Source organism: Saccostrea echinata, unplaced genomic scaffold (assembly GCF_033153115.1).
Source record: "Saccostrea echinata isolate AGI-Se365-2 ecotype Australia unplaced genomic scaffold, CSIRO_AGI_Sech_v1 ptg000017l, whole genome shotgun sequence".
Lineage (NCBI taxonomy): Eukaryota > Metazoa > Mollusca > Bivalvia > Ostreida > Ostreidae > Saccostrea > Saccostrea echinata.
Genome location: NW_026889766.1, coordinates 1651858 through 1669293, shown reverse-complemented (window position 1 = coordinate 1669293; position 17436 = coordinate 1651858). Strand labels below are relative to the sequence as shown.

At 32.4% G+C, this 17436-nt stretch overlaps 1 protein-coding gene across 1 annotated transcript in view; it reads left to right on the top strand.

Annotated features, from left to right (window-relative positions):
* The window catches only part of LOC133189210 (receptor-type tyrosine-protein phosphatase kappa-like), a 160952-nt gene extending 145347 nt beyond the window's left edge, over positions 1-15605 (top strand). Inside the window, exons 4-15 of the mRNA XM_061324614.1 lie at positions 7740-7837; positions 8015-8143; positions 8380-8522; positions 9764-9899; positions 10005-10154; positions 10320-10419; positions 10511-10584; positions 10936-11061; positions 11279-11401; positions 11519-11637; positions 12806-12941; positions 15509-15605. Coding sequence (XP_061180598.1) covers positions 7740-7837; positions 8015-8143; positions 8380-8522; positions 9764-9899; positions 10005-10154; positions 10320-10419; positions 10511-10584; positions 10936-11061; positions 11279-11401; positions 11519-11637; positions 12806-12941; positions 15509-15580 — 1406 coding nt within the window. The 3' untranslated portion in view covers positions 15581-15605. The remainder of the gene's footprint in view (positions 1-7739; positions 7838-8014; positions 8144-8379; positions 8523-9763; positions 9900-10004; positions 10155-10319; positions 10420-10510; positions 10585-10935; positions 11062-11278; positions 11402-11518; positions 11638-12805; positions 12942-15508) is intronic.
* The last annotated feature ends 1831 nt before the right edge of the window (positions 15606-17436 follow it).

Below are 17436 nucleotides of genomic sequence, written 5' to 3'. Positions count from 1 at the left end.
CACTACTTGCTGGTGGAGAGCTGCAAAATTTGACCTATACTTTGCACTCAGGGCCTTGAGCAGTAAGGGATCTTTTTTGTGCCCACATCAACTGCTAGGCGGGACCTCGGTTTATATGGTCTAATCTGAAGGACTGGTCCCCACATCCCCAGTGGATTTGAACCTGAGACTTAAGGATTAAATCCTTACTCGTGACTCTAGATTACAAACTCTATCCTTTGCGCCACATGGGGGACTCCACAAGATTAAGTGTTTTGAGCAGTCCTATTCTCATGTAATTATAAACTCTATGTTGAACAAACCTGCAAAGATGATGTATGTACATGTAAATGTTTCAGGGTACCAATCCTTGATTTGACTTAGATTTTCTGGATTAATGACCAGTTTTTAGCTCTACTGGTCAGAGACCAGAAGAGCTTATGCGATAGTAAGGTGTCCGTCGTCCGTCCGTCCGTCTGTCTGTCTGTCTGTCCGTCTGTCTGTCTGTCTGTCTGTCTGTCTGTCTGTCTGTCTGTAAACAATTTTTCAAAATGCTACTCCTCCTACAGTTTTGATCTGATTTCAATATAACTTGGCACACAAGTAGACTACACTAAGATACATAATTCTGTATATCGGTTTTTGATTTTGATGAACAGTGTTGCCATGGTTACTAAAAATAGAAATTTTTGTGAAAAACATTCAAAATGCTACTTCTCCTACAGTTTTGATCTGATTTCAATATAACTTGGCACACAAGTAGACTATACTAAGATGCATAATTCTGTGTATCGGTTTTTGATTTCGATGAACGTTAGTGCCATGGTTACTAAAAATAGAAATTTCTGTGAAATACTTTCAAAATGCTACTCCTCCTACAGTTTTGATCTGATTTCAATATAACTTGGCACACAAGTAGACTATACTAAGATGCATAATTCTGTATATCGGTTTTTGATTTCGATGAACGTTGTTAGCATGGTTACTAAAAATAGAAATTTCTGTGAAATACTTTCAAAATGGTACTCCTCCTACAGTTTTGATCTGATTTCAATATAACTTGGCACACAAGTAAACTATAATAAGATACATAATTCTGTGTATCAGTTTTTGATTTCAATGAACGGTGTTGCCATGGCTTCTAAAAATAGAAATTTCTGTGAAATACTTTCAAAATGCTACTCCTCTTACAGTTTTGGTCTGATTTCAGTATAACTTGGCAAACAAGTAGACAACACTAAGATACATAATTCTTTGTATTGATTTTCTGATTTCGATGAACGGTGTTGCCATGGTTACTGAAAATAGAAATTTCCTTCAAAATGCTACCCCTACAGTTTTGGTCTGATTTTAGTATTACTTCACACACAAGTAAACTACACTAAGATACATAATTCTCTATACCAGTTTTGGATTTCGATGAACAGTGTTGCCATGGTTACTAAAAATAGAAATTTTCTTGAAATACTTTCAAAATGCTACTCCTCCTACACTTTTTGTCTGATTTCAGTATAATGTGGCATACAAGTAGACTACAGAGATACATAATTGGTGTTATTGTTTTTTTGATTTTGTTGAATGATGTTGCCATGGTTACTTAAATCAAAATTTCTGTAAAATTGTTTTAAAAGGCTACTCCTCCTACAGTTTTAGTCTGATATAATAATAAATCTTGCCACAAAAGAGACTAAACCAAGGATCATTATTCTATTTATTGCTGTTGCAAAGTTTCAAGTCCAAGTGCTACTTTTATCTTCCTTTATAAATACAACCAGTAGAGCTACAGTCTCGTCAGAGACTTCTGGTTTAGAGAAAGTTCATTCAAAGTAACAATATACTCTTTGGTGATCAGTAAACATAGATGATGTATCCTGCTTCTGATGCTGTATGTAACATACATTTTCAGGGTTATTGAGCAGTTTAATCTAACCCAGACCAACTTGCATAGATTTTGGATCCAGGTGACATACATTACCAGGGTGTTTGTTGAGTGAGACTTTGCCTTACTAGTAGATAACATTTATAGAAGTGAGCTTTGTATTCTTTGATTAGGTATGTTTTTTCTTTGCTCAGGATATATATACCATCAGTGCCAACTACCATACATTTTATATAATAGATGTAGTTGTTGTTCAACTGAATATGATAAAACTGTGGATGAAAATAATTTGATTTTTGTACCTTTGAATGTATTGAATTAATTTGTAAAAGCTGTTATGATACAATGTTTGATATTTTATAAAAGTTTTTAGCATATGCAATCAGTAAATTTATCAATATTTTTATTTTATTATACTTTTTACCCTGCAAACTTCTTAAAAACAGAATAGTAGTGATCCATTTAACTGATACTAGGTTAGTGTCACAATGTACTGGTATATCATGTATATCATGGTACACTGTAAATTGAACTGTAAATAAGAAACATCTAAATAGGTAAAATCACAGCATGAATCATTGGATTATGTAAGAAGTGCACTATCTTGTGCTTTGGTATGGTATTAATAATAAATGTTAAACTATTATTTTTTTTTTTTTTTCAAATTAACAAAGGATATGCTTGGGTGACTGTATTTTGACTAGCAGTAAAAATAAAATGATTTTTAAGCATTTGAATTATTTTGATTCATGGTCTCTGCAAGTTTAATGATAGCAAATATGTATATTGAACATGGCATCCACATATTGCTATACTGGATGGGGCATAACTTTTACTGAATCTTAATCACAACCTTGAAATTTTATGTAGTACATGTACTCTTGGTTTCAACTGGTCAAATGTATTCCTAAATCACAAAGAATTTAAACAAATATAGGCATAGGTCAGAACTTCATCAATTAGTTGGAAAGCGAATGCACTCGGTGACTATATGGTTTAAAAGAAGCTGGGTATAAATAGCAGGAAAAACTACTTGATGTCCACTGTGAACTTTGTGTCCTCAACAAAACAATATGGAGTATACTATACTTGGTCTAAAGAATAATCTATGCCTGCATTCACTTTTAGGTTAAACTGTTTTGGGCATTGAGAGTTTGTTTGTTGTTTAACGTCCCTCTGGAGAATTTTTCACTCATATGGAGATGCCAACACTTGCCGATGGAGAGCTGCAAATGACCTATGCTCGGCACTCAGGGCCAATGGGCAGTGAGGGATCTTTTTCATGCCAGCATCTACTGCGACACTGGACCTCTGTACGAAGGACGGGTCTCTACGTCCCACAGTGGGATTCAAACATGTGACAAAAGGATCAACTAACTCCACGACTCTAGAGCAGAGGCTCTTTCCACTGCACCACGAGGGCGACAGCATTGAGAGTTAAATGTGGATATCAGAACAAGCTACTCTGGGCTTATACTCTCTATATATTGATTGATTGTATGTTGTTTAACATTCCTCTCGAGATTTTTTCACTCATATGGAGACACCACCACATGCCGGTGGAGATCTGCAAATTTTGTCCTATACTCGGGACTTACGGCCATTGAGCATCGAGGGATTTTTTTCGTGCCAGCATCTACTGCGACACAGGACCTCGATTTATACGGTCTCATCTGAAGGACCGGTCTCCCCATCCCACAGTGGGATTTGAACCTGCGACGTAAGGATCAACTCCTTACTTCGCTACTCTAGAGCAGACGCTCTAACCACTGCGCCACGGGGGCAACTACTCTCTATTTAAGTCACTTGTGCAATGACTTTAGTTTAATTCAAAGTTTGTACTGATCATGTTGAGTCACATAAGCACAAATATCTTTCTGCTGACCTTGACTAATGACCATCCGCAACTATTCTGGTTGGAAACAATATGTTAATTAATGCATAATAAGTGAAATTACTATGAAAGAAAAATGGTCTACTTAAACCACAAGTTATATTTATAAAAAATATACACTGGTCTCCTTAAGTCATATGAGAGAAACATAAAATATTAAGGAGACCATTTTTTTCATATATTTTTAGGAGGCATTTATTATGAAAAAATAAAGCAAGAGTCGACTAAATGGTGTTCTATAGATCTTTGATCGGGTACTTCTTTTTAGAAAAAAGCAAATTTAAAAAATCTGTATATTGTCTCCTTAAGCCATATATAATGGTCTGGTCTCCCTAGTCCTTAAATCAGAGTTATATATATATATATATATATATATATATATATATATATATATATATATATATATATATATATATATATATATATATATATATATATATATATATATATATATACAGTGGCGCCGCGTTTATCTGGACGCTTCACAATCCGGACGATATTTTTTGGGAACCGATTTTTCCCACGTTATTTTGTCCCTTTAATCCGGAAATTCGCGTTCCGTATCCGGACGGTCGATTTCTACTACCAGAACGTAATAGTTCAATGAAAAATGACTCGTTTATCCGGACGCTAATATTTCTAGAAACGACTTTATCACACTTATCTTGCAGTAGTGGTAATTGTTGTAAAAACATTGGTCATGCAGTCATTTGAAGGTGGTTACCAGTGACCAAAAACAATAGCGTCTACAATTAGCGTGTGTTTACCCCGAATATAAATCACACATTTATTATGAAGCTCGAAGAATTAAGCCTACACTGTGCATTAACTAAATAATAATCCGTTCAAAATAATATTGCTAACCGTATATACATCGGTAAATTCATGAGAATTTTGAAGAGTTGAAAATAAAATGAACAATACATTACGAACGATTTCGTAATACTATTTATGATGTTGATTGCGTTAGATTAAAATTCGATTTTCCACTTCTAAAAGCGTAAATGTATTTGAACGCTTTTTTACCCGCAAGACAGTTTAGAAATGTACATAAATGAAGAAATATCTTTCTCTGTAATGTACTTTGTCTATAAATGTACATAACTATAGAAAAGAAACATAAAATGTATAGAAGTTGATTACGCTTTTCAAGGTATTGTTTAATGGTCGAAATCCAAACTTAGAGTCTGTAGAAAAAAATATTGATAATCATGAAGATGGCTTCTGTTTTGTACTTTCATTGATTGCGCTTGTTTGAGTTATCTTGCAGTGTTCAGTTAATTTTAATTAGTAACCTGTGTAATGAATATACAGCGAATATACGGGGTTAACTTATATTTGAACATTTTTAATGATGATGCGGAACAGTTCTGTCATATCATATGAGCTTCAATAATTATAAAATATGGAGAAATAAAACAACAGTAGGTCAAAATTTGCCCAGCCCATGAAGTTACATGCCAAAGAGAAGTCAAATAAAATTTCCAGTGTTTAAAAAGGGAGTCTCAGCATAAAATTGCCTATCCATTTTTTTATTTTTTTTTGGGGGGGGGGGGGGTTAGAAATTAGATTTTAACACATTTTTCCTTTAATTTATTACTTCTTTTAAAACTATAAAATAAAAATAAAAAAGCAAAATATTAAAGTTTCTTTTCCTTGCCGTCGCATTTGATACAAGAATGTGCATATATAAACATACATGGAGAGTTTTTTTTTTTTTGAGAAGTGATTCAATTATCCGGACGATTCATTTATCCGGACAATTTCGTTGGGGACAGAGGCGTCCGGATAAACGAGGCCCCACTATATCTATATCTATCTATCTATCTATCTATCTATCTATATATATATATATATATATATATATATATATATATATATATATATATATATATATATATATATATATATATATATATATATATATATATATATATATATATATATACAAGCTAATTTACATAGGTTACTTGGCCCAACCATCTCCTGAAGATCGATTGACAAGTCGGGACCATGCTGCTGATAGTGTATATTACAACGCAAACCAAACAAGCCATGATGTTAAAATAGAGGAACTACAGAGTTACATTGCAGCCAAAAGTGCTGGGGAAAAACCCTTGTTTTATCTGGAATATAAGGTAGAATGAGATTTTTGGAGTAAAATGTGAAGAGGTTTAAAGAGAAAGGAAGACTATTCTTGTTTCATGAATATTAGTTACATATTTAGAAAGATATGATAGACTAATACTAATGACGAATAAATGTTACATATGTACTTATTGTTTGTTCATTAGAAAACGTTAACTGTAAATCGAGAATTTGAAAACGCTCAGATTAATAAGACCATATGTAGCAGCTTAAACATAAGATCCAGAAGTATGCAAAAATCTCAGTTCTGTCCATCGTACTTTTTGCAATATTGTTTTTAGCCGATAGATATAAGCTTGAGAATAACTTTCTTTTTATCGTAAAAACAGAGATTACCAACTGAAGATCTAGAAATCTGTCACACAGCCCAGAAGAAAGAAAACATTACGAAGAACCGTTTCAAAACGACATTTCCTTGTAAGAATACCTAACCAATTCAGCTTTCCCCCATTTTATTTCAGTCACAATCTTTTCAATTCAATTACGTAGTTATAATAATTCATATGAAAACAATGCAATATTCCTTTACATTTATTGAACAGTAAAAAACATCCAAATGATATTCTAACGTCACTGCATTCTACTTGTATTCCAAAATTTAAATTGACGTATACATATCATCATTTCTATCAATGAAATTTGTAGCAAAAAAAAATATTGCAAAATTTACTTTTGTTGCAGATGAACATTCCAGAGTAATCCTTAAAGAAAAATGGAATAAAGATGACAATGACTATATAAACGCAAATTATATTAGGGTAATTTTCTGTTTTAGGGTTATTAAGTACCTTTGTTTTATACTTATTTGTTTGTTATATTTAGCTGTTTTTAATTAATCTTTGTAGGATTTATATTGGGGAAATCGCTTCATTGCAACACAAGGTAGCAGATTTAAATTAATTTTCTTTGTTATCTCTCGTCTTTTATTCCTATTTACGTAAACTAAACATTTTGTCTCATCAACCGTGAGTTATTTCACAAGTACATCACATGAGTAGTGTTACTGTTTTTTTCAGTTTCAGTATCCATTCTTTTGATCAAGAATATTTTTTTCCGTTTATATGGAAGCAGAAATGCAAATACATCAAGATTTATTTTAATATGACATCGAATTAAAAGGTAGAATTGATGCTAATATAAATCTTTGTTATATTCAGTAAATTATAACCCCCCCCCCCCCTATTTTCTATATAGAGAAACGAACAACATAATTGATATTTGCTCCTCCGAAAAAAAATATTTTGCTATTGACCAGTAAAGAGAATTTTCCAACCATATCATTGATTTTGATTCTGATAAGTAGCCTGATTTTATGAAATAAATCCATCACGACTTTCAAAAAGCAAAACATCACATTGAAAATACAAATAATAGAGTCATGGAAACTTAAAGAAGCGCTAGCACTACAAGCAACGTGCAGAATAAGCCATTCGATATAAATAATGTGCTGAATTTAGATGAATGAAAACAAAAGGTTGTTTTATCAATTTGTTTCTTTTTTTCATATTAAAAATATTTTTGAATGATTTTGAGACACATTGAGTATATTAGCCCCTTCTGAACAAAAATCGTGACCTCCGCTCTGCGACGGGCAATATTTCATTCCTCAGGATAAGGGGCTAAATTAATCAATTTTGCCCTCAACCCAAGTCGATTTTTATATATTATACCCATCCTATGTGAAAACTTGTATATTAAAAGAAAATATTCCTGATTTCTTTGTGATGGACTTTTTTTTCCATAGCATAAATATTTCAAGTATTCAGCTGTTGATCCTCAATATTATCCATCTTTAATATTTTAAAGGAAAACTGACCTATATTTTCATACTTCATACAGGTCCTCAGAAGAATACAATTATTGACTTTTGGAGAATGATATGGCAAGAGAATATTGAATGCGTTCTTATGCTGACAAATCTTGTAGAAAATGGGAAGGTATGCTGATGTATGATATAAATCAGATGTTCTAGCGAAAATCTTTTCTTATGTACGTTTGTTGATTTATTCATCTTGTTTCTTTTAATGTTTCATTCTTTTTTCAATTTGTTGTAGGCCCTATCTGATTATTTTAATTGAATATAACATGTATTCATAATCAATCCATTTTTATAGAACAAATGCAAGGAGTACTGGCCCAATAAAGATCGCTCTATGAACATCGGTCCATGTAAAATTCGCCTTTTGGAAGAAACTACCTATGCTTTCTTTACTGTTCGGAAGTTCTCACTTCAGAGAGAAAACGTACGTCTTAAATACTTACCATTCAAACCACCTTTTGAACATATCCACTTCAAGTATTGAATACACGTTTTATAAAAGCGCTACCTACAAGTAGAAGAATTATAGATTGGCAATTTAAGTTTATAAATGTTATCTTCAAGTTTACCTATTTATGTTTGAAAATCTATTGCATGTCTTACTTGGCGGTTGAGTTTCCAAGACGTTAATACAGATCTTTTTTTGTAATATCATTACAGTCAAACTCCTTGAGAACAATCACCCAGTTCCATTATACAGCTTGGCCAGATCATGGCACTCCAGAGGAGATAGGAATTGTTCAGTTCCACAGAACTGTTATCAAAATTTACCAAGCTAGATCTCCATTACTGGTTCACTGCAGGTCGGTGGCGATAACGATCTCTATTATACTTAAATCTTCAATAAGAAAAAGAAATCGGATTTGTTAAGATACAATTAACAATGGCAATAGTATAATGGTATTGTAATAGAATGGATTTGTCTTGGGCGTCATTTTTTTATGCAATTACACGAAAACAGATTAACATTCTACGAAAGATAAAATGTGCATCATACAATAAATTGTTCTTTTATATATCTTCATAAGAAACTAGCTGCCCGCGTGGCGCAGTGTTCTAGAGTTGTGGAGTAAAAAGTTGAGATGTTGAGACCGATACTTCGGATGAGAACGTATAAACGTATAAAATCCCCTGTCGACCGGTCACACTCGAAGGGTGCTCCTTGCCTTGTTCGGGCAAATAAAAAATTCCGTAGACAATTCCGCATGTAAATAATAACCGAGCAAATTTAGATGAAAATTGAAAATAAATGACAAGCAGAATTCGACATGATGTTGAATTGTACTCGTTGACAATTTTATTGCATTTACCTTAGGATTTGCTAATTGCTCGCTTAATTAAGACTTTTGGTATTCTTGCTTCATCATCTTGTTTTTCAGTAGCTTGACTCGCTTTAAAAATCGAATCAACTGCTAGACAAAAACTCGATATTCAGGTGATGGAGGTATATTACTAAAAAAAAGGGACTTTGGTGATAAAAAAAATTTAAAGTCATAAGTTTTTTTAGGTTACCATTAGCCTATTAGCGTATTTTTCTTTAAAAAAAAAAGAAAAAAAGTAACAGATGTATCAGACTCTGTAGCATCTTTTATTTCGATATGATAGGTATATATATATAGAGTCGACTTTGCAATGAAAATAAGAAATTTGAATTGATAATGCGTCCTCGATCAACCTAGATAATTTCAATTTATATTTAATCGTTTGAGATTTTGGTGGAAAAACGTGTTACCCGTCCATGACAACATTCCCGAGAAGTTGATCGAAAATTCCTGTCGAATCTGTTTGCAATAACCTGTCTAACTACATAATCACATTTGTCTCGCATTTTTCCAAAAAAAGAGAGAAAGAAATTGGTAATAGTTATTTGGAACAGATCGAAAAATTTCCTTAAATATTCTGCAATTTTAAGTTCGATTTATTTCTATTCTTTAGATATTATTTGATTGAGATTTCTTCTAGCACATTTAAATAATAGTATTTAGAATATATTTATAGAATGCAGCTAGATACACATTCAATTATATGAACTTTGACATTTTAGTGCCGGAGTGGGCAGAACAGGAACATATATTGGTCTGAATGTGTTACTACATCAAGGAAGAGAAACGGGGCGGATCAATGTTTTTGAGTTTGTGAAGCAAATGAGAGAGGATCGTATGAACATGGTTCAAACAGTTGTAAGATAACAGTATATGTTTAAATATAATATATGAAAATGGATTGTATTAATTTGCTCCGTACTAGAAAATATCCACTCCTTATATTAGTAATTTTCCCTGTAGGAGCAGTATGTGTTCTTGCATAAAGCATTACTCTGTGGATTTCAAGATCTAGAAACTGTAATTTCTGAACGTGATCTTCAAGCTAAAGTACTCACCCTTCTGAACGATGCATCACCTTTTAATCAACAAAAACTGAACAAAGAGTTTCAGGTAATATAAATGAAGGAAGTTTACGAACCAAACCTTTGTAATCGTTTTAAATAATTTTTTTATATTTTGGTACGAACTAAACTTTATTGTTCATTAAAGATGTGTTCATATTTTCAACTTGTTTTCATGATTATACAAATGATTTTACATTTGATTGCTTTTCAGTTGTTGGTGGCCTTGAAACCCTTTTATGATAATGTGATGAAAGAAGATGCTGTGAAACCCGCAAACAGAGCAAAAAATGTGGATATGAATATTTTGCCAGGTGAGATTTTAACTAACAATATCCTAAATTTGATTAATTTATACCTATGCAATTGAATTATTTTTTAAGTAGTCAACAATTTTATTTTTAGCATCAAAATACAGACCCTACTTAACATCCTATGTTAGAGGAAGTAATGACTACATCAATGCAGTCTTCGTTTCCGTACGTATCATAATTTCAACTTTTATGAACATACAAGGAACATGAATTTTCACTCTTATGAGGGAAAAAGGTTTTACTAGATTTAATGACTTTCTTTTTATTTCAATCATGAAGTAAACATTTCTTTTAAATTTTGTTTCATAAGATATGATGTAACTGTTTTACCTTCATATCATAAATTTCATTCGGAAAATCAAAAATAAATTAAACCAAATCTAATTTGATTTATCAAAGGAATGCATGACATTAATGGAATTTTTATTTATTTATTTATTATTTTTTTTTTTTTTACATTGTAATTGACGAAAAATGGCACAGACAATATTTTATGAAATATAATTTAATTTCCAGACTTTTACTAACCTATATGGATTCATTGTGACCCAGAAGCCTCTTCCTGATACAGAGGTTGATTTGTGGAGATTGTGCAGGGACCATGAAGTCGAGTCAATGGTGGTTCTGAATGACGGTGAAATGGTTTGTAATGCAAACTTATCACAATCCTATTCATTTTTACTACAAAATACATTTCTGGCAGATCCTCTGGTTTTGTAGAACGTTTCCATTTCGGTCCTTCTCTAAATATTTCAATCTACCTGTTTCCTCTCTATTTTCAAAAAAAAACTTATTTCTCCATTATTTAAATGGTATACATTATAATAAATACATGTAAAATCGTTTTTATCATAACAAGGGAGATAACTGGCTACCTAATGGAGGAGAAAAGCTACACTGTAATCCTTTTACCATAAGTGCGAAAGAAAATGGGTGTGACAGTGACGGTATCCAACAAGATCGTCTTCTTATATCAACAGACGTAAGGCTAAATTTTAATATTTCTTGCTATTTAATTCTCTTATTTTTACTTCGAATATGTGTTTCTAAAAATGAAATACACTTTATATCATACGTTATTTATGTTTTATGAACAAAGGATTACAAATCGTACATTGATGTCTTTCAAATTCCATCTGGAAATGATGAGGCTTTATTGAAAGGTGCAAATATGCTTCTAGAGAAAGGAAATGCATCAACTTCTCTTGTCATAAGCAGGTAAGAATTTACAAATCTGTTTATTTTTTCCCTAATAATGATCAAAGAGACTAGCTTTAAATACACACATTATACAATTTAAGTATTTTGACCACACGAACATTTTATTTTGAAAGAAGCAAGACTTATCAATATTAGCATTTAACAAAACTACTAACTGAAAAAAAAAAGACCTGATTTATTTTTTTAAGAACATTCTTACAATAAAATGTAATAAACATGTTTCTTTTGAGAAAAAAAAAAGAATGTTTTGTTTAAAATGACACAAAAAGACACTTAGATATCCTTTTTTTACATGTCTCTTAAAAGTTTACACGAAAGGCAGGGGGGAAATGCATAAAAATTAAATAATCGATCGACACCTTTGCTGTAGATAGTGAAAAAGGTTAAGATAACGAAGTGTCGATATCAAAAAATCTATAAACAATACAAATCTGTGAAGAGGGCATAAATATATTCGTGAATGCTAGTATTTTGCTTTATAAATGCTTATAAAAATATCAGCGCGAATCAAATTTTTACAGGAGACCGTCTCGCGTAATTATAGGAAAACGAGGTTTAGAGGGAATAAAATGTTATTTACAGTACATTGATTGTTGAAGTATGAAACAAAATACATTCGTCAATTTCTTTTGTATATATTTTGTCGGGAATCCGGATAGGGCTATGCAGTTGACGATGTAAGGGTCGATAGTGCGATGACGCAATGATGCACTGACGAAGAAGCGATGATAGCGGAATGACAGTGATACGATGGCGCGACCATGGTGCGATGGCAAGATGAAGTGATTGTGCGCTGACGATGGTAAAATGGTATGATTAAGACGAAGGGATGTTCACAATCGCTTTATCGTGCTATCGTACCATCGTCATCGCAATGTCGCACCATCATCATAACGCTTTTGCACCTTCGGCACATTTTTTTCGCGCCTTCGTTAACCGATAACAATTTTCATTCTTGACGTCCATAGAAAAGTTAATTTCATAGACTTTAAAAAGTAGATTATAAATTATATCAGAATTGTCTTCAAAATATATGCTATCAAGATCTTTGATCTTAAATTTCCTAATAAGTATTTTGTTTAGTCTAGTATTTTACATTTTTAAATGACTTTTTTGCTTCTCAAATGACGCAATGACATAATTTTAACTTATCGTTATTCTAAAGTAATGGTGCCGGACCAGTGGGAGTATTTTGTGTTCTACATAACGCTTTTCAACAGCTTCGAATGGACGGAGAGGTGGATATATTAACAAGAGTCCGACAGATACAGACTAGGAGGCCAGAGGTCATTACAACGCTTGTAAGTTTTTATTGAAAACGATTTGCAATTAACATTTTTAGCCCACTTCTGTTGATTTTTCGATGAAATCCTGGCTTACGATTGGTTGAAGTCTGTCCTCTGAAGGGGTGTATTACTTATACCTAGTCGCATGAAAATCAATACATGGTCGATGCAGAGTTATCGATCTTTTGTAACACTTCGAATAACTCGGTTCACGAGGTTTGCCGAGTGTCTGTTGACAATTTAAAAGTTATAACTAACGTAAGTAACCAGAAGGAACTTTTTTTTAAATTGAAAAACACAATGAAGGTCTTTCAAAAATAAATAATCGTTCTGAGAATTTGATTTAAAAGACTCATGTGATTGCTAATCGTTATCCGTCATCTATCATTCATTTTCCTTTTTGTACATATTCTAAAGAGAGAAAAAAACTAGTCATTTCTCATCACAAGCATGCAACTTGTATACTGTTACTAGGAATGTCATCCTATTATAACTTTTTTTCTTCCGATTTACAAGGTTACATATCGTTGTTAATGTTTTCATAAAACTCGTTTTTTTTTAATTCGCGAACTATCCTCTCTCATCGAGAAAGTATGATAAGTGACAAATTGTGATATTTCTTTTCATCTTATTGTAACGTGTCGAGCGGAATGTTAACTTCTATCGGGGGGTTGTACCTTGTCGATTCAAGGTTTTGGGGGATGATTTCAATATAACAATCTTTCTTAATAAATGATTGGCATATGATTAACAACAAAGGTCTCCAAATATATACAAATAGTATGGCCTAACCTTATCTAGGTTAATAATCACGACAATATGAAATAGCGCAGGACTGTTAAGGCGTACTACGAATAAAACAACGGAATATATACGTGCATAAATACATACTATTTTAAACTGAATTAATTTTTGTAAAGCTACTATATTATCACATGACTTTAATTTTAATTGAAATAACATTGTATACCTCGCTCGGTACGGAATTTGGTTTCGTCACGTTATTTGACAGTCACGTGATAAATGCATGTAATGTGTACTGTATGTAGGTCATAAACAAATTTCAATATCGCAAGGGCATACCCTAGTTAGAATTAAAAATTTCAGTAATAAATTGTATCTACATAACCTGTAGTTTATGAAAGGTGCTGCTGCTTTACATAGAATTCGCATTTTATTAGTTTAAATTTCAAGTTATTTGGCTATAAACGAAATATGTGTGACCTTTGCCATGTATTTTATTTATTTATTTAGTAATGCTGTCGATTTCAGGAAAGCAGCAGCACTTTTCAAGTTAAGGAATGCTTCCGTTATGCATATTCAAAAAATGGTCAAGATCTATTAAGTGTATGCCCCTGCGAAAAGGCGATTTAATGAGGCACCTCGGAGTGAAACATGCACACCCTGTACATAAAAACACGGTAGAATTAATTCAATACATTCTCTCGATAGTTCTTTAAAAAATGGCACAAAACAAAGGTTTCAGATTTGTAATAATGGTCTACCTAAGATTTGCAAATAATATTCTGTTTAATAATAAAATGCGTTTTTCACTGTGGAAAAATAACTTGATCCGCCTCTCACTGCACATAAAATGCGTCAAATTTTACCACGATGACGTCATGTCGACAAGTGCATTGCGATCAGTGACTTGTTTATATCTTGCTGTGTGGGATTTAACTAGCGACAAAAATGAATGCAGTGGTAAGTTTTGATGTAGTTCATCACTCTTATGCAGTTTAAAACCGCAAATTATTTCATTTTCTGTTGTTTTGAGGAATTGCTATATTTGTGTGATGTCACAGTAGACATTTCCCGTATAAATTAGGCCCCGCCCACTTTATGCAGCCTTAACACAGCTGCGAGGATTTCAACTGGTTACAAATGATTGTGTAAATGCAATGGGTAGACTATCACTTTCACTGGCCAACCTCGGACTGACACTTGTACTGCAGCCTTATTCAGGACACAGTCAGTACAAGTGACAGCTCTTCAACTGCTGTGCACACTGCTAGCCTTATTCAGGCAGACACACTGCGCACAACAGCCTGGTCGCCAGACAGGTCAACAAGACGAATTACAAGTGGCTAACCTCCGTTGCTGGTTAGCCTCTAAGTGGCTTGCCACTCCAAAACGCAACAGCCTTTTAATAACTATCCTTGTAGACCTTACTTATTTCATAAGGTCAACCTCTTCTGTAAGCTGACTTTATCGTCTCACTTACAAGTACCGCTGTATGTTCACACACGTCTTGCACTTAGCACAGCTTGCACTGGAAAGGACTGTCTGTACCGGGATTCAGCCTTTATATACCTTTTTAACACGGAAGTTTACATCTGAAACATTATAGCTAAACCCGAATGGTCACACTATAAGTTTCCGGAATATTACATTATCCTTCTCTCATTGTATATTTTGTCCTATAATTACTAGTTAATACCGATTATAATATTTTTTTTGTATTATATGGCATTACAATAATACATTGTAGTAGCTTTTCATCCTATGATGTTATGTCTGTTTTATTGAATTGTATGCGATTCACGTGACTTTATTTCTTCTTGCTGTTCATTTTATTCCAGGAAGAGTACCGCAGGTGTTACCAATTACTTGGTGGATCCGTTTCATCAGAGGGGATATATGCTAATGTTTGAGGCACAATGTACGGAGTTTCCTTCTACATGAACTATAAAAAGCTTAATCTTTCACATTTTCCGCATGAAAAAAAAATAGAAATTATATTTATTATCTGCTGATATTATTTTTTCAACCGATTACATGCTTCTCAGACGCAGCACTGTTAAGGCTACAATAAGGAGGCGGGGCCTAATTTGCACAGGAAATATTAACTATGAGACAACTCTACAAAGAACTGGGTACATTACGTATAACAAATCGGTTCTGCCTCTAAATTTGATTTTAGCTTTTTTTTTCAAACATACCTACGATGTGTCCTTTCAAAAACATTTTATTTTTTAAAATTATCTCAAACAGTTTAATGATTTAACGTTACGTTAAAAGAAATCTGTAAAATCTCTAGCTATTGTCTTTTGATATTTATGAATCCCAGACATATAAAAATTGAAAACGAGTAAAGCATACGTAAGGAAGCTGATGATTTTCAATAAAAAGTAAAAAATATTCTTTTCTTGAACAGTAGAATAAAATCAATGCCCACTATGAAGGAGCATTTGTAAGATACACTTTTCATGATAAATGAGAAAATCCGAAAATTGGCATATTTTCTGACCTTCGTGTGACCTCAGTGTATCCCATAACCTAGAACCAATACTCATTTTGTGGCAGGGGTGACAACAGGTTTTTATTGATATTCTTCTCTTTAATATTAGAAATTGAGGTATATTTGTTTATTCTGCGAAGTTTCGCATAATACTCGGATGGGTTCATATCGAAATATAGATTTGAAGAGGAGGAAACCGTCCAAAATAGGGGACCTCCGGAATATTAGACCGGTTTGAACAAAAAGAAACGTGTGTTGAGAAAAATTTATTTCTATTTCACACACAGGAAAACCGTAATAATTAATTGATACTGTTGATAAAATGTAATCATGCGTTTAATTTTTGCCGATTTTACAGGGCCGTTAATCGGTCTTAACGTACCCAGTTCCGGATTAGATGTTTCTTTTCCTATTTTAAAATTAAGTGCTTTCCAATTTATAAAAATGATTATCGAAATACTAAGAATTCTATAGAAATATAGTTCTGAGGAAAGAATGGAAGAATTTTTCAAGTGCTCTTCGTTGTTGCAACAAAATGCTTCGGTAATCAGTTTGTATGATAATTTTGAATAGATGAGATATCGACAGAAGAGATTGTTATTTGCTAACTCAAAATTAAACTTCAGTTAAATGTTGAAAATTACAACAACAATATATATATATATATATATATATATATATATATATATATATATATATATATATATAACATTTTTCTTTCTTTTTTTTTTAAGAAAGCATTTTTTAATAATATAAATGTATACATGAAATTTATTTCAATGTATTCTGCTAGTAATCTTTGCCAATTATATCATAGAAAATGCACTATATATATTTTTCTTACAAAAGTTCAAGAGAAATGTGAGAGAACACAAACAAACCGTTATTATGTCTAATAATCCAATCTAACAACTTTATAGAACTCGAACTCTCTCTCTCTCTCTCTCTCTCTCTCTCTCTCTCTCTATATATATATATATATATATATATATATATATATATATATATATATATATATATATATATATATATTAGCACCTTTTGTCGACCAGTCATACGAGTTGTGAAACCTTGATGTTCATCGGATAAACAGAGTAATTCCTGAGAAAAAAAAAAAAACTCAGCTTGAATCTCATGACCTTACAGTTTGTATAACATTTGTCGAAAGCACATATATATTAAGTACGCATTGTTGAAAATAATCAAAATAATGTTCTTGCCTTAGAACTTTTCCAGGTTACTTGTAATTTGACTTGGGATTAGACGGAC